This window comes from Cinclus cinclus, chromosome 5 (assembly GCF_963662255.1).
Source record: "Cinclus cinclus chromosome 5, bCinCin1.1, whole genome shotgun sequence".
NCBI classification, from domain to species: Eukaryota; Metazoa; Chordata; class Aves; order Passeriformes; family Cinclidae; genus Cinclus; species Cinclus cinclus.
The window spans coordinates 72414685-72435945 of record NC_085050.1 but is presented as its reverse complement, the minus strand read 5'-3'; the positions used below and the strand labels follow the sequence as shown (position 1 = coordinate 72435945).

Sequence of the window (21261 nt, the reverse complement as noted above, 5' to 3'; positions counted from 1 at the left end):
ACCACATTCCTTGGAAAGTTCAGACTGCTCTTGCCTGATGCCAGCCAGCATCACCTCCCCAGGGATTTCATCCTGTCCTTGCCAGCCTGGGCATAAACCAGTTGGCTTTTCCACTCTGTTGCACCAGGGAAGTTTATTTGTTCTTTTATAATAATTTTCTTTTCCAGCTCTCATTCCTCCTGCCCTCAGCACCGTGACACCCACAAGGTGGATTCACCTCCCGCCTTTTCATCCCACCACCTCTCTAATCCATTCCCAAAAATGTGAAGGAAGCAACAAAGTTCCTGACTTAGTTGTGTGGAGTTTTTTTAAGCCCCTAGCCTTATTTCTGAAGGCAACACATCCTGTCTGCTCGTCCCCTCCCCAGGAACTCGTCAGGTTAAAGCAGGAATTCCAGGGTGGCATCCAGGGAAGCATCACTTCTTTACAACCGGGGAATGTAAGGCTGCCGCCATGGGAAAAGCCCAGTGAGAATTACAGCGAGAGGCACTGAAAACCCAGCACTGAATAAAACAGCTCTAACATTTACCTGGACAATGCTCCATGAAGCATCACAAAAGGACTGAAAGTATGAGTTTTATCGACCCCTGAGACTTGCAGGGCCGCTGATTTCCCAGTGCTTGCTTTTCCCAGCCCTTTTTGGCCAGCAGAAACCCAACCACCAACTTCACCCAACCAAAAAAACAGACAAGAAAAAGGCTCATACCTTCTTTTAATTTTATTTATCTCCCAGACTGCGTGCAGCACAATCCCAAAAGGAACAACACACATTTTTCTCTCGGCTCCACTCCCCATGGGCAGACCCAGCACAGTCTGGGACTAAACAGCCATTTATATGGGGGTGGAAGCAGCTCACAGGTGCTGCTGGTGCCACTCAGCTCACCCCAGGGCTTTCAGCAGCTGCATGGAATCTAGAATCCATTTCCCCATCCTAAACCTTGGTGAAGTTTGTTTTGGCTCTCAAAATACTGTCCCTAGGCACCTCAGGGCTGTGCTCCTTGCCGGGGAAGTGGGACGAGCCTTCCACAGCCACGTGGCATCGCTTGGACACCAACACCTCCCGAGGGATTGGCACCACCGTGGTGGTCATCGCCCTCCGCGTCCAGCTGGAATCACTGTCCCACCGATGGGGCTGGAAGAGCTAATGCAGATCCCCGGGGTGGCCTCTGCTCTCACCATGGCGCAGTTTGAGCTGAAAAAAGAAGGTTTTCAGTCACAGCAGGGCTTCACACTGCCCCAGAGCCGCCCCCAAGCCCCTATGGCAGCACCTGACGCTGCCAGCTCCAGTTCCCAGGCATCCATCCGCCCGTGAGGATGACCCCGGGCAGGAACAAAGGGTTGGACCTTAGCGTGCAAACCAGTTTCCACAGCAGCTGCTCCCACACTCACCAGTTCGAGCGCGTCCTGTCTCTGGCAAAGCCAGTGCCAGGCTGGAGGAGTTTGTCCTGCTCGGGCAGAGAAGCAGCCGGTGCCCGTGCCGGGAGAACGAAGCTCGGGATCAGGAGGGGTCCCCGGCTCCTCCGGGAGACTCCAGCTCCGCCTGCTCCCAGTCTGCCCAGTACGGGCTGGGAGACGCGGCATGCAGAGCCCCCAGGGCCGGTCACCGGGCCACGGTTCGAGCGGGAACCGGGCCCGTGCTGGGAACTGGGAGCTGCTGGGGACTGGGAGCTGCCGGGATCCCGCGGCCCCACCGCATCCACACCTCCCGCGGTACAGCGTGGGGAGGCACCAGGGACACCGGGCCGCATCCCGGGATGCTCCTGCTGCTGCTGTCCCCGCAGAGGGTCAGTGCCCAACCCCACTGTCAGAGCCACGGGCAGCCCCAGAGGGTCCCGCACCGACGGGAGGGAGACAAACCAGCACCGGTGGCTGCCCGGGCACGGTCCGGACCGCAGCCCCGAGCAGCGCCTACCCAGCCCGCAGCGCGGGGAAACGGGAGCAAACAGCCCCGGTTCTCATCTGTTTTCTATCACTTTTGCCCGCCGGCATACCGAGGCGCCCCCGGCTCCCTCCCGTCGTCGGGAACCGGGAGGACGCCCGGGGACGCTGAGCTCGGTTTGGTCCCTGCAGGGAGACGTAGCAGCGGCGGCAATGTCAGCACCTACAGCACAGCCGCCAGGCCGCCCAGAACGGGGGCTCGAGCCCGATAGAGCCCTTTGGGAACGGCACCGGGAGCGGCACCGGGAGCGCCGCGGTTGTGTCGCCCTCGCGTGGCCAGCGCGGGTACGGCAGGCTGCTGCCCGACCAGCTCAGTGTCGCCGTCTGGCGGCCGCGGTGCGGCAGCGCAGACCCCGCCGGCAGCGGCCCCCGCGCCCGCAAGGACATCGGCGACACGGGGACAGCTTTTCCGTCACCCCTTTATTCAAACCGCCGCACGTATCAGCCCTTGCCCGTGAAGCCAGCCTCTGCTGCCATCCGGGACCCGCCAGCAGGTACCTGGAGCTCCTGCGGAGAGAACGGAGCCCGTCGGCCTCGGCGCCCACCCCAATGCGGGGCTCCCGTCACACCGGCTCGGTCACCCCCCCCGCTCCCCTGAACCTTCACGCGATGCCCGTTTCCCGCACATCTTCACTTCTGGAAGGTGAATCCTTGTTTAACGTTTCCATCTCTTCTGCCTTTCTCCTCCTGCGCTGCCTCCGACAGTGGCTTGATAGCGGAGGGAAAATAATTTTTAAAAATCAACGAAAGTAAACAAAACAAAACGAGACAGAAGAGGACATGGCAGCCATGCTCCTCCCTCTCCCTCCACTTTTACCCTGCAGAAGATCCGTGTGGGATCACACCTGGCTTCCAGCCCCAAAGCAATGTCCCAGGCACCTCCCAACACCTGCAGGACCATGTCCCACCGGGGCAGCCCCAGTTCGACCTGCCCGGAGCCAGGAGAGCCGGGCAGGATTTGCCCGCTCCACCCTTCCCCTTCCCTTGCCGCCCACGTACTGACTGCAGAGGCAGATGCCGACAATGAGGATGATGAGGGTGACGATGGCGACGATCAGTGAGATGATGACGATCTGGCCCTGGTCCCCGCGCAGGTAGAACAGATCCACCCTCTCGCAGCGAGACCCGGTGTAGCCTCGCTCGCACCTGCCCCGCGGCACAGGGGAGGCACAGGGCGGTCCCAAAAGCTGCCGTGGTGCCCGTGCCCCCCTCCTGCTGCTCTCCCGGGGAGGACGGGCTCAGCATCCCACGCCGTGCCGCCCTGTCCCCACCGGGGGTGACTTACACACAAGCCGGTGCCTGCTCGGCCACGAGGAAGCGGCACCTCCCTTTGACACAGTAGTGCTGGTACTCCTCCGGGCACCGGGAGAAGTGGCTCTGCCGCCTCAGCTGCGTCCCGTTCCCTGGGGGTGCCAAGGACGGAGATTCCCTCAGAGGGGTGACGGTTCTGCCCAGAGGCAGCAGCATCCCGCAGCAGCTCCGAGCCTGGCCGGCTGCCACCGGCTGCCAGCATGGGTGTCCTTGGCTTCCCAACCCAGGGATGCCACACGGCTACGCCAGACAAAACACCCGCTCATCCACCATCCCGGCCTGCTCCCCCGCTCCCTCCCAACGCCCCCGGCTCCCCCGAGCCCCCTCGCAGCACCCCCTTACCTGTGCATCCCTTGTGCATCCCTTACCTGTGCATCCCTTGCCTGTGCCGCAGGTGAGCCCCTCGGTGCCGTGGCCGGCCGTGACGTTGGTGTCGGCGCCCACGCAGCTGAAGAACGCCAAGCCTGGAAAGCAGCGGAGGCAGCTCAGGGGGGAACCCCCAGCACCCCCCTAGAGCGACAGGAAGGGCGCTGGCAACGGGCCCTGCAGCTGCGCCCACGGCCCCCCTCCACTGGCAGCATCAGCTTTTCCCCAGGGCCGGGAAAAGGGAAAGCCGGTCCCCGCCTGCTGCTTCCACCCACCAACGCCCTAGCACGGAGGTCTGGGAGCCAGAGTGGTGGGGTTTGGACCACACAGCCCAGCCAGCTGCTCCTCTGCCCAGGGAGGATGCAGGGAGGGATCCGGAATCATGGAATCACTGATCGGTTTGGGCTGGAAGGAACTCTAAAGCTCATCGTGTTCCAGTCCTGTTGCCATGGGCAGGGACACCTTCCACTATCCCACGTCGCTCCAAACGCTGTCCAACTTGGCCTTGGACACTTACAGGGACGGGGCAGCCACGGCTTCTCTCGGCAACCTGTGCCAGGGCCTCCCCACCCTCAGGGAAGAATTCCTTCCCAATATCTAATCTAAACCTGCCCTTTGTCAGTACGAAGGCGTTCCGCTCTGTCCTGTCACTCCGTGCCCTTGTGACAAGTCCCTCCGCTGTCCTCTTGGAGCCCCTTCAGGCACTGCAAGGTGCTCTGATGTCTCCCTGGAGCCCCGCACAACCTGGGCCGGGGAAGGGGCCACCACGCTCCCCGTGGCCACGGGGCGAAAGCGAGAGGCGGCGGAGCCCGGCACGTCGGGGCGGCGGTAACCGGATCGCTGGCATACCAGCCCTGAGTCAGCACGGCCCCGCTCCCCGCCCGGCCCTCCCCAGGGATTCACCCGCCCTGGTGGCACCCAGGAAGCGGGGACAGGTCCTGCCTGACGGGCAGGGCTCCGGGCGGCTCCCGCCGAGGAGGGGCTGTTGCCATCCCGAATGGATGCGCTTTGAGGCTTCCCAGCGAGTGGAGAGTTTGCACTGCCAAACCCTGGCAGATTCGTCTCCTGCTACCTGTTTCCTCATCCGTCCCTTCGGCACCTTGGAAACAGCGGTGGGAGCTGCCCAGCCAAGCCTCCGGAGTCCCCTCCCATCCCATGGCAGGGACATTCCCAGCACACACGTCCCTCCTGGCTATATATAGCCACCGCTGCGGTAATGACGCGCTGCGGGTGACAGCGCTCCAAGAGAGCCCGGCGGGGAGGAAAGGGAGCCCACCGCCCCAGCGGGGCCAGCCGCAGGGTGGGAGCTGCCTGGCGGGAGCCAGGGATGAGCCATGGGGCGGCTGCAGCCCGGGATCCAGCTGTGGGCACGCGGCGGGACAGGGAGGGAGGCTGACTTCACTCCCGGTGACCGAGTTCACAGCTCGGCATGGAAAGATCCCCACCAAGCTGAGCTCCCCGCCCTTATTGCAACCAGATGCGGAGTTGTGGCACCGTCCGGGCTGGCAGGACCGCCCTGGTGGCAGTGCCAGCTCCAGAGGGAGGGGGGCCGTGCCCACCCACAGCCGGATCGCGGCACCCAGAAGCTGCAGGTGCAAACATCCTCATCTCTCTGACGCGAGGGGAGACTGGCTCCACTATCTTGGGCTGCACCCTTCCCTGAGAAGCCAGAGATAACCCAGGAAAGTATCCCAAACACTGGATTATTTTGCTGTTAACACCCCCATGCTCTCCCAGGAAAGCCCAAACTGTAGGAGAGCAACCAGCCAGAACATTGCCGTGGTCTCAGGGGTCACACCGGCCCCAAGACAGGTCGGCTACCCTTGATTTCCTCCTGCCAGCACAGGTTTGGCAGGTTTTGCCAAATGCTGTCACCAGCCCTGCCAAAGGGCCAAACCCAAACTTGTCCCTGCGGAGAGAAAAGCTCCCCTGAAATCCCAGTGCAGGCACTCTTTGCCAAGGAGGGTGTCAGCTGTCCAGCCTATGTGGTTATTTCCTGGCAGCCATGAGCAGACACCTGTCTGCAGCTTCCTGCTTCCCAAAAACGTAGGAACTAACATGGGAATGCTCACACACTAGCTGAATAGGTACTGGTCCCCCCTGGCCCCGGCATCCCACATTCCTGGCACTGCCAAGGATGGCTGTGGGTCCGCAGGTACCCAGGAGCAGTGTCCCATCAACAGGTGGTAAAAGCATCCCAGTCCTGCTCCAGGATCCAGCCAGGACATCCTGGCCGCCATGCTGGCCCCAAGCGATTCAGGGATTCAGGGCGAGAGGAGCACAGGATTGGGATTGTGGGGAGCTCCCGGATGGCACCTGCGGGCACACGGGGGAGCCCAGGGACAGGATTGGGTAAACACCAGGCTGGGCATGGAGGAAGGGCTGGGATGGGACTGTCCTGGGAGTACAGGGTGTCACTTAGATGTGACTGGAGAAACACCAGGATGAACACTGGGACGGGACAGGGTCAGCAACAAGGTGGAGTGTAAGGGGGGGAATACAAGGGTTCAGCAGCACGGGACCAGGGGAACAGCAGGATGGGATGGGGGAGCACCAGGACAGACAGGAGGGAGCAGCGGGATGGGAACGGGAGGCAGGTGCAGGATCATCAGTCTGGGAAGCAGCGGGACCAGAGAGAGGACATGGCCGGGACACGGGGCGACACCGGGCTGAGACGCGGAGCACCGCGCAGGGGCGGGAAGCACGGGGCCGGGACAGGGAGGAACACCCTGCCTGCCCCTGGGTATCCCGGGCAGGTGGCGGGGCAGGGGGACGCCCGTGCTTACCGGAGGCGAGGGCCAGGCAGAGCAGCAGGGTACCGGGGCCGCCGCCCGGGGCCGGGGCCGCCGCCGCCTCCATGCGCTCCGCCGCCGCCTGCCCGGTGCCCGGTGCCCGGCAGCTGCGGAGGGGCGGGACGGGGGCGGCCGCTCTGGCACCACCGCCCTCTTCCTCCTCCTCCTCCTCCTCCTCCTCCTCCTCCTCCTCCTCCTCCTGCTGCTGCTCCAGCTGCGCGGCTCCCACCCCGCCGGAGCCATCCCTTGCGGTCTGGCGGTGCCCCCCCCGCGTGTCCCACCCACGCGTGTCCCACCTCGCACCGGCCAGGCCTGCCACGAGGCGTCAAGCAGATGCCTCACCCCAGATCCCTGAGGATTTGGGCAGCGAGAGAGATCCCCCATCCTGCCATCACGGGCTCCAAGCAGGGCTCCAGGGATCCCCGCTCCAGAGGGGCAGAGGGCGTGCGCCCCAGTCCAGCCACACCTCCCCAAAGCATTTATCCCTGGCCAGCCTGTTGTGAAAAAGTAGATTTATTCATAACGAGCGGCTATAAAACACCCTCCCAAGGGCCTTGGCAGGGAATGACGGCAGCTCCAAATTATTCTCCAAGGGGTTGTGCCTTTGCACAGCCTCTGCACGCGGGCCTTGGGATCTGTTGGGAGGATGGTTCTGGTCCCTCGAGTGACATCTTGAGGAACGGAAGAGACCCACAGTGCTGAAGGTGTGCCCCAGACGTCGTCGTGTCCCCTCTTGCCATCTGGAGTTGCTCAGCAGGGATGCTTTGCCATGGGCTGGCGCTGTCCTGGCTCTGAGCAAAGCTCCAGAAGTTGTCCCGGCCGAGAGGGGTGCAGGCAGAGAGGGGCGGTGGAGCTGGTCCCGGCCCCGCGTCCTGACAGGCGCGAATTAAGGTGGAAATGAGACTGGAAAGAACGGGTGACCTCAAACCACAAGCTGGCAACTATTAATGCAAGTGCTGGCAGCCACCCAGCCATGCCATTTGGCCGCTGGCCAGGGTGTGAGCAAGCTCTCTTAGCTCTGGACGGCCAAAAATTCCTGCTGCAAGCTCTGGCACACCGGTTCCTTAGCTCACGGCCACCCCCGGTCCCTGCCAGCGGCCCCCCGAAAACAGTCGAAGTGTGATAGACCACAAGGATGGCGCAAAAGCTCGGCTGGAGGCTTGGGTGAGACCAGCAAAACTGGCAGCTGGCACCTGTATGTGGCACAGGGCCACCCATGAGAAGCTGGCTTCATCCCGGTGGTGTGGGCTAAGTCAGGGAGCAGGCAAAAAAAAAAAAAAAAAAAAAAAAGACAAATCCTAGGGGCCACCAAAAGAAAAGTTCCCCCCCCCCCCAGCATCCTTCATATCTGGATTAAAACCGGTGGGGAAAAGCATTTTAAAGAGATTGTAAAAGAGCCGGAGCCTCGGGGCAGATGTCACCAGAAGCAATGGTTTCCAATCTCTGACAGCGATGGGAAAGGGCTGGAAGAAGTCATCCCCAAAAAAGGATCTCTCCCCGGCCAGGTCCCCTGCTCTGCTGCGAGCGCCCACGCGGGGAGGACCAGACAGAGGTGACCAGCAGGTGGTAGCAGGACCCCAAGGCTGGTGACCCTCAGGGTGTTCCGGGCTTACCACAGCCCAGCCCTCGGTGCCCCAACACGGGGCTCGGGCACGGCGATCGCACCCAAAGCCACGGCGAGGAGCAGCGGCTGTGCCCGGCCCCGCTGCGCCCCTCCCGTCCAAAAACTGCTCGTGGAAGCACGCAGCGCCAGCACCACCAAAAAGGATGTGAGATGAGAAGCAGGGAGATTATCACGCTGTTCCCACGGCACCAAGCTCCCGCAGCAAAAACAGCATTGTTTTCCCTCCTCCCAAGCAGAGGAAAGGTTTCAAGGAGAGCTGAGATGCTGATATTGCCCGACACCCGTCTGCCTCAGCAATGCCAGCTCACTTGGATTTTGTGTCCTGCTGTTTTAGGCCCAGAGCCAGGATCCATCCTGAGAAAATGCCACACAATACAACAGAATAGAGGGCTGAGTAACCCCAGTTAAAGATAGCTCGGTTACAGCCTGGGCTGCGTAAATCCTTTTCCATAGTGAGCATGCAAAAGCCTGGAGAGGATGAGTTCAGCCTAAAAATATTTCACCCAGAGCACATCTCTTTCCAGAGAGAAAGAGTTAAACAAAATGGTCCTTGTACCTCCTGTTGTGCTACAGATGTCTCCTGGCTGGGTCCTTTGGGCACTGGGAGCTGTACTTTGGGAGCTGTTTGTGCTGTGGACAGGCCCAGATTGCCTGGCTCTGGCCTGGCTCCGGCCTGGCTCCCTTTAATTAATGTACCTGGGTTGACCCTCACCACAGGCACCACATCCCCTCTACATAGCAGGCAAAGGGATTCCCAGGAGCTCCACAATTGTGGAATCGCAGAAAAGTTTTTATTGGAAGGGACCTTAAAGCTCTTCTTGTTCCAACCCTGCTGCCATGGGCAGGGACACCTTCCATTAGCCCAGGTTGCTCTGAGCCTTCTCCAGCCTGTCCTTGAACACTTCCAGGGATGGGGCAGCCATGGCTTCTCTGGGCAACCTGTGCCAGGACATCACCATTATATTCGGGCAGGAGCTGGCATGGCCCTGAGGATAAAGAGGAACAAGTGGCAGTGACACAGAGCGCCCCAAATGGATGTCACCGGCTGGTACAAGAGCACCCCATGCCTGGTCCTCAGTGCCTGATGCCCACTCAGCATCCAGTCCCAGGGCCGCATCCCAGGACAAGGGTGAGTAGTCCCACCACCCAGTGCAGTGCTGAGTGCCCAGTGCTTCATACCAGGGCGGGGAGTCTGGTCCCACCATCCCGTCCCAGAGCCTGCCCCCGATACGGTGTGCCTGCTGTCCCGCATCCCGCATCCCGCATCCCCCATCCCCGACGGTACCGGTCCCTCAATCCCCCATCCCCGACGGTACCGGTGCTGCGACCCCGACGTCGGTCCCGCATCCCCGCCGGTGCCGGTGCCGCTGCCGGTCCCGCATCCCCGCCGCGGTGCCGGGACCGGCAGGTGCCGCTGTGGTCCGGCCGCGGGCGGGAGGCGGTGGCGGGGGCCGGGCCTAGGCGGGCGGCGGCGGGGCCGGGCGGTGCGTCCGTCCAGCCGCGGCTGCCAGCGCCGCCGGCACCATGGGCTGCTGCTGCCGCCTCCTCTTCCTCGCCCTCCTCCTCCTCCCGGCAGGTAAGTGCCCGCCGCCGCACCGGGATGGGCAGGGGGGACACGCCGGGAAACCCCCGGTGTCGGGCTGGGAGCGATGCGGCGGGGACGGGGAAGGAGGCAGCCCCGGGTTTGCCGGGGACAGCCCGGCTCCTTCCCGGAGAGTCCCCGACCGCCTTGAAGGAGGACAACTTGATGGGACCACCAGAGTCTCCTCCTCACGGTCACCCCCTGCCCGGGCTGGACTCACTGCCAGCCCCGCATCCCCCTTCTCTCGGCGGTCGCTGCTTCCGATGCGCTTTTATGGCTCTGCCTGGCCTTGAGCGGAGCCCCTCACGCCTCCAGCCCCTGGCGCTTTCCCCCCTCAGCTTCAGGCATCTCCCCCCGGCGGCAGCAGCCTCCCCATCCCACAGAAACACGGGATTTGACATCTTCCCCCCAGCGAGAGAGTCATCCGAGACAGTTCTGTCTGGAGGGTCACCCCTCCACCCGCCCAGGCTGGGCTTTTAATAAACACGAAGAGCTGCTTGCTCGGAAACATGGAAAACACACTTGCATAACCGGGGACGCGCGCGGGGAGAAATCCATCGGCGGAGCTGTCATTGTCACATTGCTGCCGGCAGAGCAGCGCCAGGGGACGAGGCTGGGCCAGGGCTGAGCTCCCAGTCACAGCCCGCACCACGGCCCCACACCTGCCCAGGTCGCGGCTGCGGGACCCCCAAGGGGAATTTGCCAGCGAGCTCCTGATCTGTGCTTTCCGAGCAAATGTATTTGGGAGGGATGGGGATGAGCGTTTTGCTCCACAGGGACGCCGGGGATGCTTTTTCTTCTCCTTCACGGGCCCCTGCCTGGCCCAAATTTGCCCCTAAAGCAGCCAGTCTCTGCTGGGAGTCAACCTTTGGGGTTGGGAGGCGGGTTTTTCCCAGCGCCCGGGCCAAACCCAGAGCTGTTCCCACGACCATCCCTCTCTAAAGCACCAATGCCAGCCAGACTTGGCAGAAAAAACAGAAAAGATTTCCCTGGACTGTGGTCCCATGGCTCTCAGGCTGATCCCAAATGGCCCTAGAGCATCTTTCAGATGCATTCTACAACACTGAAATAATAATAATAATAAAGCAAAAACTGTGTATATATATATATATATATATTTATATATAAATTAGGAGGAAGCACAAAGCACGATTTAAATATGCTTCGAGCTCATTCTTCAGGACTAAATGACAGTGAGGATGTCACTGGCCAGAGTAAAATAAGTCTGGGCTTCGCCTGGCCACGTAATGAAATAACAAGGTCTTGCACAAGGAAGTTTTTATACTGTTATTACTCCTTACTCTGGATGTAAATTGAAACCTGCTTTGCTTTCCTGATGTGGTACCCAGCCCCGAGCCCGCTCTCCCCTTCAGCAATTCCCCCTGTGCCCCAGCTGAGACATTTTAAAGTACCTTTTAGAAGCAGCTCTTGGCTTTTAAGGTTTTGAGTGCTTCTTCATGGACACTCCGGGGTGGAAGAGCTGCTTTTTGGGCTCTCGGAGCCTCACGGGCTGTTTTAAGCTGCCATTGAGGAGGCAAATCTTTAAGCACTCTGCTCCCCGACGAGCTGAAGGACTGGGCAGCTGGGTAATTATCCCCTCTCCTAGCCCAAAAGAGCAATCAGCCTCTAATAGCAGAGGATGCTCTAAAATTCCTCTGCCGAACCCAGATGCTTCTCCCCCTGGGAGGGGCTGGAATGGGGCTGATGCAGGTGGAAGGCTGCACCTAGAAGTACTAATTAACAGCCAGCCAGGAAAATTATGGAACTGGAAAGTTTCACCTGAGCAGAGCTGCTTCTTGCAAAACTCCTGGCTGGCTCCAGAGCCATATCCAAGATATGTGTTGTGTGGTGTCCATCTGCCAGCTCCCAGCCTGAGGAAACCACAAAGAGCATCTCCTCCCATGGGATCCCTTATGCCCCTTCCCTAGGGAAATCAGCACAGTGTAACACCTGTTTGCATGTTTCAGGAGTATAACTTGAAATACTTAAGCTATGTTTTATTTCAACAATCATTTTAGAAAGAGCTACTGCTCACCACCCCAGGTCCTCGTAAGATACCTCTGTCTGTACAAGCTGACCACTAGCCAGAGGGTGTTTTGTCACTCTCAGGAGGAAAATTCCACCTAAAAATTCCCCTTCGCCTCCTTTCCTGCTATAATCCCACTGCAGCATCAGGATAAAGGGCTTCATGTTTTGAATAATTAAGCAACACTTAGCTTTGAGGGAGAAACACCACACTTCCTTTGCATTTTTTTGTGCCACCAAAATCCTCACCTCTGGGTTTGGATCATGGGGCAGGTGGGAACAACTTGGACACCCAGCCCAGGCAAGGAAGGCAGGACCATGCAGCATGCAGGGAACCATGAGAATTTTAAAAGCTATTTTCAGCTGGGGAGAGCAGAGGCTGCAGGGTGGTGAAGCTTTCCTCCTGCTTCCTCAAGGGGTCTGCCCACAGCAGCATTCCTCAGGGTCTGGGGAGTGTGCAAGAGTGAGCCAGGCCTCCACATCAACTCTTTCATCCCAAAAAACAGCCTGGAGAAGAGCAGCTGCTGCTCCCCAGCCAGGGAGGACCTGGCTTGCAATCTCTCTTCTCCAGATTCCCAAAGCCACGTGGATTTTATTTAGCCGCATGAATTTTGTTCTTCCATTTTGCAAGGGGCTGTGCAGCTCCGGGAGGTGCTGGTACATCCAGGGAGGTGGATCCCGATGGGCTGGCTCAGGAGCAGCCCCATCCTCAGGGAGGGACATCCCCGGCGTGTCCTGGCCAGCCGCGTGGTTGGGACAGAGGCCTGGGATGGCAAGGGACACAGGGACACAGCACACGGATTTCTGCTGTGCAGCAGCTGCTCTTAGCTACAGAAAGCTTCAGAGCAATTAGACCTAAACACCTTAACGACCATGCAGCAGAGTAAAACTAATCATGCAGGAAGCCAGTTTGGCTTGCCAGTAAATCAGAGCAACTGCAGATTTATTGGATCTGATGGCCTTGGCTTCTTCACACGGGCAGGGAATAGCTTTACCTTTTATCTGTCAGGCCTCTGGTTTTCTCCCTCGGTTTCTTCCCCCTCTCAGAACTGGTTTAATATCATTGCCAGCAGACCCTGGCACTGAAAACAGAGGAGATAGAGCAGGGAAGAGTGGAGCAGCGCATCAGCTAGGGGTGCTGCTGCTAACATTGGGGCTCCCCAGCATTCACATGCAGTGCTGAAACATCCTAAATCCTGCACACCTCAAGCTAGAGGTACCCCCAGGAGTCACCATTTCCCATCACTAATCCAGCTGGGCGCTCCCTCTGCCATGCCGTGAAAAATTTGGTGAGTGTGAGACACAGCTTAGAGCCAGCAGGACTACTCCCAGACCACCCCACCATCCGTATTTCTCGGGGATAACGAGGTAGGAGTCCTCAACAGTGCCCAAGGAAAAGAAAGACCCGAGTTAAAGGCCCAAACCAAGCACCACATCCTCTGTGTTCCTTCCCCCACGTCAGTACAGAGCTCAGTCACGGCCCTGTGCACTGCAGATGGGCCCTCCAGCCAGCGAGAATTGAACATCCCCAAATCCCAAACTGCATGGTGACAGGGAAGGTGAGGCAGTGCAGGGCTGAGCAGCTGGAAAAACTTGTTGAACCCAAAGCAAAAACTAGTTTGGCTTAGTCCTAGCTACTTAAGGAGAGCTTTTGCCATCCACAGCCAGATGCTTCTGGTTTTATAGAAAAGAAGTACAATGGAAATTATACCTGAGCATTAACAAGGGGGAGGGGAACTACCAAAAACCAGCACAAGTTATGGGAATCCCCAGCCACAGAAAGCAAGGCTGAGCCAAGGAGGTCATGAGCAGGAAATCCTTACTTACATTTAAATATAGATTGTTTTATTGCTCTGCATCACTTAAACTGGTTATTAACCGAGGCACACTCAGGGGACTCAGGGCTGTTCCATCATCAGCATTTGGTGAGGAGCAGCATAATACAGGACTGGCAAAAGGTCTTTTTTGTTTGCTCAACCTTGTGACTAAAGCCTAAGCTTTCTACAGAATTCTGCTTTAAAGAGTAAAGAGAGTGGTCTCGGTTATTTGTGGGTTTTGGGTGTTTGCCCCAAAACCAGCTGCTAAACTGGCATAGAAAGTGGTACCCAAGCGGACTGCACAAGCACAGCAGTTTCTGTGTGTCCTGCAGCATTCCTTGTTTTTCTCCTGCTGCTATATTTCTTGTTCAGAACAGGTGGCGAGATTCCTCGTGTTAGTACAGTCAGGATCTGCTGCTGGCAGGCATAACAAAAAATACCCGTGTTATGGAAAGTTTCATTATCCCTTTGGCCTTGGCTGCTAGAGGAGCATCCCTGGCTGCAGCTGGGGCTTGGGTGCTTTAGTTAATTTGGGCTGAGAGCAGGCGCGTGGGTTAGGTCATGTGGATCTCCTGTGGCTGTGTCAGAGGTGATGAGTTCTGAAGTGAAGCTTGTTAAAAGCTCCATCTCTGCCTTATCAGTGGATGTTTGTTTGCTGCGGCGTGGCTGCTCGGGTCTGATGTCATTCACTCAGGATGGAGGAGTTCTCTGGTGGTTTTTATGCTGCGTTTCAGCTGGCAGAGCAATTTAGGATTTGCTGCAATGGCTTTTGGAGTGCCTGGGAAATGCGTTCTGAAGAGTGTGCCAGCCCAGGTCAAGCAGCTCTTTCCCAAGAGGAGCCATGAGCATGGCCCAGCTCCTGCAAGGGCAAAACCTGCCCATCCGTGTGGCTTGCAGGAGCCAGGAGAGCAGCATGGCAGCAGGAGAGAGAGAGAATTCATCATGCTCATTCCTTAGGCTGGCACATTATTAGGGTTAATATTCCCCAAGAGCAGGGTGTTTGAATGACACGGCTTTGGGGGGTTCTTTCCTTGGCTGTTTTCTGCATTCCTAGTGACAAAAAACTAGGAAAGGGAACTTTGCAGAGCTCCCGTGGGGCTCTGGAGTGTGATACTACTGTTTTCCTAGGTATTACCTCATCCTGGCAGTCCCCTGCCTTGCTCTGTGCTGGATTCCAGCAGGGTGGTCAACTGCCTTAAGTGAATTAGATGAGCAAATTCCCCAGGGCTGAGCTATGCTCGGCATCCTCTGGGAGCACACATCGACCTCAGTCCCTCTGACAGCCCGGGGTCGTGGTGTTTTCATCCTTTCAAGTCGTGGTCCTGTGGGAAGTGTTGTAGCTGTCTATTTTGTCCCTTGTTCCAGGGCACTGCTCTGCTTCCTGCTCCTAGCAGCAGCTCCTGCAGACCAGGTGTTGGGGAAACAAAGAAAGCTCCCTTTGGCTTTTGTTTTGATTTTGTCTTTCCCTCTCAGATGCATTGGTGAGAGGACAGGACTTGCAGACCAACTGGACATTGCCCATCTATGGGACAGGCTGCCCACAAGCTGGGAGCAGTGATAGGGATGGGGATACGTGGAGCACCAGCTAAGGGGGCCCTCAACACCGTCCTTTTAGTCCCAGAATCCTAATTCCATTGAGAAGCAGCCTGCACTTCCTCTAGGATCATGGCTGGGATTTCCTGGGTTTATCTCCTCTGGCTGAGACCCCGAGAGCAGTGGCTGGTCCCAGATCCTGTGGAGCTGATGGCTTGGAGGAGGAAGGGGATAGCACAGCACAGGCACAGGCAGGGGTTGCTCACAGGGACAGTCAGGGAAGACCAGGGCTGAGCTGAGCAGTCGTGCTCTCCTGGGAAGAGTCCCCATGACTTGTGACCTCCTTGGCCGGGAGCGTTCAGCCAGCAGCCAAAGATTGCTCCTGCCTTCCATTCCGGCTCAGCCTCCGAATTTATACCCCTCAGATATTATTGGAAAGTTCCTGACTCATCCAGCCTAGCAGCACTGCCAGCTCCCCGAGCTCCTCATTGGTTTGCCTCCGAAGTTCAGGCAGATCATGGGAGCTCTGCTGACCCTGAGCACTTTGGGACACCAGGGTGGCTTTGCAGAGACACTGGGAGCATCTGCACTGACAGAAGTAACAAACTTCTCAGTGCTCCCAGCCCTGGCAGGATCCTGCTGTGCTTGATGGGCTTGTTGGGCTGCAGAGGCTGTCTGGTACCTGCTGGAGAAATCTGAAAGGTCCAGGTGTGTTGGGGCAAGGATTATTGAAATACAGATGGATTCTGAACCTTGGTGTGAAGGATGCTTGGTCCCGGCCTTGCTGCTGCTGTGGTGGCCAGGTGGCTTACTCAGTGACCAGATTCCAGCTCCTCATTCCCCTCCTCTTCCCTGTCCTATGGGTCATGTCCTCAGCCTGAGGAGGGTGAAAGCTCAGAGGCATCTCCAAGTGCTTGTCCTCAGGAGAGAAGAGCAGCCATGGCCTCAGCCCCACCTCCAGTTTTTGCTTGGAAAATGGGGTCCTTCACATGGGTACCCACAGAACCAAAAAAGAAATTTTTTGGCTGGATTAATGAGTCCCTGCTCACCCGTGCCAGATCCCATTGTTTCTACACATAGGCACTGGATGTTTCTGTCCTCCCCACTCATGATTAGTTCATTGCAGCTGGAGTGAGTTCCTGCTCTCCCCAGTGCTGGGCTTGGGATGCTCTGGGGGTGTAAATAAATGAACACACGGAATAAAAATGCCTCCTGATGTCATGCAGTGTTGGCACACTCTTCCCTCATCCCAACCACCCTGAGGGGGCCAGTGCTGGACCAGTGCTGAGTTCAGCCCTAGAAAGGACGGGGAAAAGCCCCAGCAGTCAGCTGGTGGGGGCAGAGGGAGAAATGACTCATCTTCATGCTAAGAAATGGAGACAAATGAATGAATGCACAAGGAAATGGGGGGAGAGGAGAAAGAAGTGTCTTGTGTTATCGTTCCCAGCTGCACGGTGGCTGGCTGTGAGGAGGAGCTTCTTTCCCTGGTGCTGGGAGGAGATGCTGGGAAGATGGAGGGAGTGATTGGGGATGGGGATATCCCATACTGGGTGGAAAATGGGTCTGACTTAGGCCAGGACAACTGGTCTGGTTTAAACCTCACCTCTAGGTTCACAGTGGTACTTCCCCTCTCTTTATTTTAGATGCCTCTCACCATTTTAAAACCCAAACTGACTCCCAGCTCAATTCCCAAGCCCTTTAGTGCTCTCCCAAACACACCAGCTTGCCCCAAGGATTGCCCTGTTATTAACATGTCTTTGTCTCACTCCTAGGACTGGGCGATGACTCCCCAGAATCACCTCTCATCCCAATCCGCCCCCCCTTCCTTTGGGGGGGTGTCCCAGTGAAACCAGACTCCAGGGATGTCCCCACACCAGCTCCAGGCCAGCCCTCCCTGCCCTTGTCCACAGGACCTTCCGGAGATGGGACGTCCTCCAGGGCCCTGGAGGGAGATGGCCGCAACGCCACCACCCCTGTGGCAGCACTGTCCCCTGCTCCTGTCTCCATCACCGTGAGCTCCATGGCCACCACAGAGGGTCCCTCTGCAGCCTCCGTGCCACCCACCTTGGAGACAGCGCCGGCTCTCCGGACAGCCAACACTGCCAGCCTGGCAAGAAGCACCATGGATCTGGGGGCAGCTTCCAGCCCCACAGCTGCAGCTGCACCGTCACCTCCCTCTTCCCTTCCCACCAGTGATCCTTACTCACCTCCTGGGACGGGCTTGTCCCCAACACCCGTCCTCGTGAGCCCTGGGACTACCCAGCCACCGCTGCTGACCAAGGATGTCCCTTCCCTGGGGACACCGGCCATGGCTTCGAGCCTGGCCATGGAGCCAACGCCCCCCCCAGTGACTGTGATGAGCCCCACGGAAGCCGAGGCCACAGCCTCGGAGAAAACGACAGGGGTCACCATGGAGGAGGTCCCACGTGCCCTGAGTGCAGGTGAGCACCACTGCTCCCCATGTGCATCCAGGGATAAAATGTCAGCCTCAGGCTGCTCAGAGAGGAGGGGCAGACCCCCAGATCAGAAGGGAAGAGGTGGTCTGCTTCCCTAAAAGCATCACTCTGCAAAATTCCTGGAGGAGCCTGTCATCTGATCCACTGGCAGGGACCGGGAGTGGTAGATAACAAATCTCGGTTGCTTGGAGATATGAATAAAATCCTCAGTTCTAAATTTGACTTGAAACACTTAAGGATGAGAGGAAACAAATGGCTGGGTGGTGGGTGCAGCCTGAGTTAGGATGATATAGGTTTTAATTTTCCCTCCTGGAGACCTCAGGAAGCTGACATGAGCTTCTCCCTGTCCCCCTGTGCAAACACAGGGAGCTTAAAAGCGCTCCATACGGCTGGAAAAGGGGAGATCTGGAGCATTTTCTGGCCTTGGCTCAGCACTAAATGCTGCCTAGTGCTGGGAGAAGAATCAGAAGTGCCCAAGCAAAGCCCAGCTGTGTTTCATCCCACACATGCCTGCTCTGCATTTATGGGAAGGGGATCATTGCAAAAATAGAGGGGGGCCCAGCATTCTCTTTGGGAAGCAGCGAGGGAATATTCCCCCTGTGAGAGATGGCTGGCATGGGTGAATTGGGAGCAGCTGGGGTGTGGGATGTGTGCTGTGGAGCTGGGATTAGGGGGCCTGAACCCTGCCCTTTCTGGTGTTTCATCCACAGGGAGCATTGTGGCCATAACCGTGACGGTCATCGTGGTGGTGGTGCTGGTGTTCGGGGCAGCCGCGTACCTCAAGATCAGGTAAAGCTGGTTTTGGGGTGCGTCCCCCCGCCCCCCACGAGGCTCCCTGCAGCCCCTCTCACCATCACAAGGGTGATGCAAAGTCCCAGGAGCACGCTGTCCCCAAGTGTGGCAGGACAATGTGCAGCCTCCGGAGCCCGCACAACTCCTACACCACTCCTGTACTGCAAAGCAGAGTTCCGATCCCTCATTTTACAATAGCCTTGCTCAAATGCCAGAGATGCTGCTCAGCATAGTCATAACCAGTAATTATCCCTTGGGAAAGCTGCTGCCGTGGGTCTCGCTGTCACTGGGACAATAAACAGCAGCAGAGCCCAGTGCTGAGCATCCCTAATGAGGCTTTGCTGACAGCTGAGATGAGCAAAGGTCTTGTTTTAATTCCCTGCCCTGACCAGGTTCATTCAACGGGGGAAAAATTCAACCTGGGTTTCTCTCCACTTCTCCTGTTCCTTCCTCTTAAAATATCCCAGAGCTTGACCTAGGGAGCCCTTGCATTAATATTTCTTCAACCCATGGCAAGATAACAAATAAATCCTTGAAGTAACCAATTTGTTTTCCCTGGCAGGCACTCCTCCTATGGAAGGCTTTTGGACGATCACGACTACGGCTCCTGGGGCAACTACAACAACCCTCTCTATGACGATTCTTAGCAGGGATGAAACAAAAAAAAACCCCATAAACCCTTAATTTATAAGCGCTTGTGCAGCAGAGCGTCCGCTGTCGAGGAGATGCCGGGCATGGAGCCCCTGCCTCAGGCAGGATTACCACGGGTCTGGTGGATGGCAGGAACTGGAGGGCGGGTGTGCAGTGCTGACAATAAACCTGAATTTTGGCCTTTGAGCAGGAAACCAGGTCCTGGGACAGGTCAGCCACTTGTTGTAGACAAGGGAACCCAAATTCCCCAGGGGGAAGGGCTGGGGAGGTCAAGGGAGAGGATGGAGGTTCAGCCAGTGCTGTGGCATCCTTTGAAATGCTGCTGCTCTGTGATTTCGGGGGGCGGGGGGGAGTGGGGGGCTGCTGAGCCAGAGCCAGCAGTGTGCAGGGGTCTCCTGAGCTTTCACATGTCCCTTTCCCTAAAATCACTTCCCCATGTTGCCCTGCTATGAAATCCTTCACCTTGTCTCACCCGGAACCATGAACAGTTGTGGGGCTGCTCAGTCACTGCTCCCTTTCTTTTCCTGCAGGTGCTTCCATGCAGAAGTTCCTCATTTAATTTTTCCCATTTAATTGTGGGGGTTTTGGTCCCAAAAGCAGCCCAGGAGCCCATGGGAAGATGCACTGACCATCCATTTTACACACGTGGCTGCTTGCTCCACAGCTTTGTTTCCATTCCTTAAAAACCTTGGCTGCTAAAATACAGCGGAGTGTTCTTTTAATCCCCAGTTTGTGTTCAGCTTTCAGTGTGGGAAGGCTGGGGGTGGCTGATGGCAGAGCTGGTTTGGGAAGGGGATGCTCAGCCGCTTTTCCCTCTGGCTAAATTCCCTGGCTGTGGAAAGCAAAACCCGCAGTTCGCGTGACCTCAATAAATAAACCAGCACTAAATGGCGCTGCCAACTTTTTGGGGTGTCCAGGTACAGGTGGTGCAGGCTGGGGAACAGGCTGTGCTGTTCACCCTGCCTCCTAAATGGAGCACCCCTGGAAAGATCAAAGCTTGGGGCGTTTCCATGATTGCTTCCTTCGAGAGATGCATCATCTCCGGATTTCCATCCAGTGAGTGTAGTAACTGCACCACAACAGGCACCTGGGGAGGTCAGGAGAAATGAGGGCAGCTCTGCTCCCCTAAAGGAAGTGCAATCACTATGCATTTTCCTTTTCCCCCTGAGCCTTTTGCAGCCTGTTCAGGGCTCCATCCTTTCAACCGTGCTGCGTATTCCCTCATCCTCTTTTTAGTTCAAACTTGGTGAAAACAAGAAAATAAACCTGTGAGTGGTTGTTGCACCTCCCAACCACACCCAGCCGAAAAATGTTGGGGCTGGGAGCATACACAGGGAAGCACAGGGTCTGAAGATGCTTAGGATGAGCAAAACTTTTTCACCTTTTTAGCACCCAAGAAGCAGCAAATTAGGCTAACTTGGCTAAGAAAAACCACAAACTGAGTGAAAAGACCACCACCCTTCTTCTCTGGAAATAAACTGGGCACTGTGCTGCTGCTGCTAAACCAAGGGAATAAAGGGAGAGGAGAAGCTATCACCCTCACGTAGAAGTATGTAACCCCAAGGGAATGAATTCATTTTTCATCAGGGAGGACAGAAATGGGGTGTCAGTTTTCATGCTCAAACCTCAAAATGACTTACTCTCTCTTGCCTAAAATGCAAGAAGCTGTACATACTTTGGGGAATACCCCATGGTGAAAACAGGTTCCTCATTTCACTGGGATCAGACACACTCCCCAGTACCTTTATTCCCAGTGCAGCTGCCCAGTGACATGGACGACAGGGACACGGTTGATGTGTTTCCATCTGCAGGACTGTTTGCCAGCACAAGCCAAGGCACAGGGCAACCTAGAGAATAACAGATGGGTTTGCCAAGTGGAAAAAGCACTTTATTTTGGAGGGTCGTGCACTCAGTGGGAGGATGCCTGTGTTCCAGGCAATGGCTTCAAACACCCCTCTCACATTCCCACCTCAGACCCTCTGTCTTACCGAGGGGCTTCTGTCCCACACGAATATAGCAGGTGAAAAGGGGGAAAAGCAACCAGGACATGCCATAAAAAGACCTTTTTTTCCTTTTCTTTTAAAAAACAGTGGGGTTAACCCTGCTACCAGCTTGTTTTATTTGCAAAACCAGCAAATTCCCTTTTTTTCCCAAGGACTCCCACAACTCTGGCTCAATTCCACCTCCTCCTGATTCCCTTTCCTCCCTCCCCTCCACCCCCCTTTGGCTCTGTTTCATCTCAGAGATATTTTATTTATATAGAAATAAAATAGTTAGCATAGCTCCGTGCGGAACGTCCCATTCCCCAACCCCGTGGGCACCAGGGATGACGCGATCCCGCTCCAGGTTCTCCTGCCTTGCCGTGGCTGCAGAG

General features: G+C 57.1%; 2 protein-coding genes across 2 annotated transcripts; one reads left to right on the top strand and one right to left on the bottom strand.

Annotated features, from left to right (window-relative positions):
* Positions 1–2540: 2540 nt before the first annotated feature.
* Positions 2541–6474, bottom strand: BTC (betacellulin). The gene is made up of 5 exons (XM_062494036.1): positions 6402–6474; positions 3618–3713; positions 3224–3341; positions 2938–3084; positions 2541–2646 (listed from the first exon to the last, which is right to left on the bottom strand). Exons 1-5 carry the CDS (start codon positions 6472–6474, stop codon positions 2541–2543), a joined length of 540 nt encoding a protein of 179 aa, XP_062350020.1.
* A 3063-nt stretch (positions 6475–9537) lies between these two features.
* Positions 9538–18883, top strand: PARM1 (prostate androgen-regulated mucin-like protein 1). The gene is made up of 4 exons (XM_062492964.1): positions 9538–9607; positions 16761–17429; positions 18155–18233; positions 18799–18883. Exons 1-4 carry the CDS (start codon positions 9556–9558, stop codon positions 18881–18883), a joined length of 885 nt encoding a protein of 294 aa, XP_062348948.1. The 5' UTR covers positions 9538–9555.
* Positions 18884–21261: the final 2378 nt, after the last annotated feature.

What these genes read in the sequence shown, in the direction of transcription:
- BTC (XM_062494036.1), bottom strand. Translation starts at nt 6,474, where the DNA reads ATGGAGGCGGCGGCGGCCCCGGCCCCGGGCGGCGGCCCCGGTACCCTG. An exon ending in CTGCCTGGCCCTCGCCTCCG is followed by an intron (nt 3,714 to 6,401) that starts GTAAGCACGGGC and finishes GCTGCTTTCCAG; the next exon opens with GCTTGGCGTTCTTCAGCTGC. An exon ending in GGCATCTGCCTCTGCAGTCA is followed by an intron (nt 2,647 to 2,937) that starts GTACGTGGGCGG and finishes TCCGCTATCAAG; the next exon opens with CCACTGTCGGAGGCAGCGCA.
- PARM1 (XM_062492964.1), top strand. Translation starts at nt 9,556, where the DNA reads ATGGGCTGCTGCTGCCGCCTCCTCTTCCTCGCCCTCCTCCTCCTCCCG. An exon ending in CCTCCTCCTCCTCCCGGCAG is followed by an intron (nt 9,608 to 16,760) that starts GTAAGTGCCCGC and finishes TCTCACTCCTAG; the next exon opens with GACTGGGCGATGACTCCCCA. An exon ending in GCCGCGTACCTCAAGATCAG is followed by an intron (nt 18,234 to 18,798) that starts GTAAAGCTGGTT and finishes TTTCCCTGGCAG; the next exon opens with GCACTCCTCCTATGGAAGGC.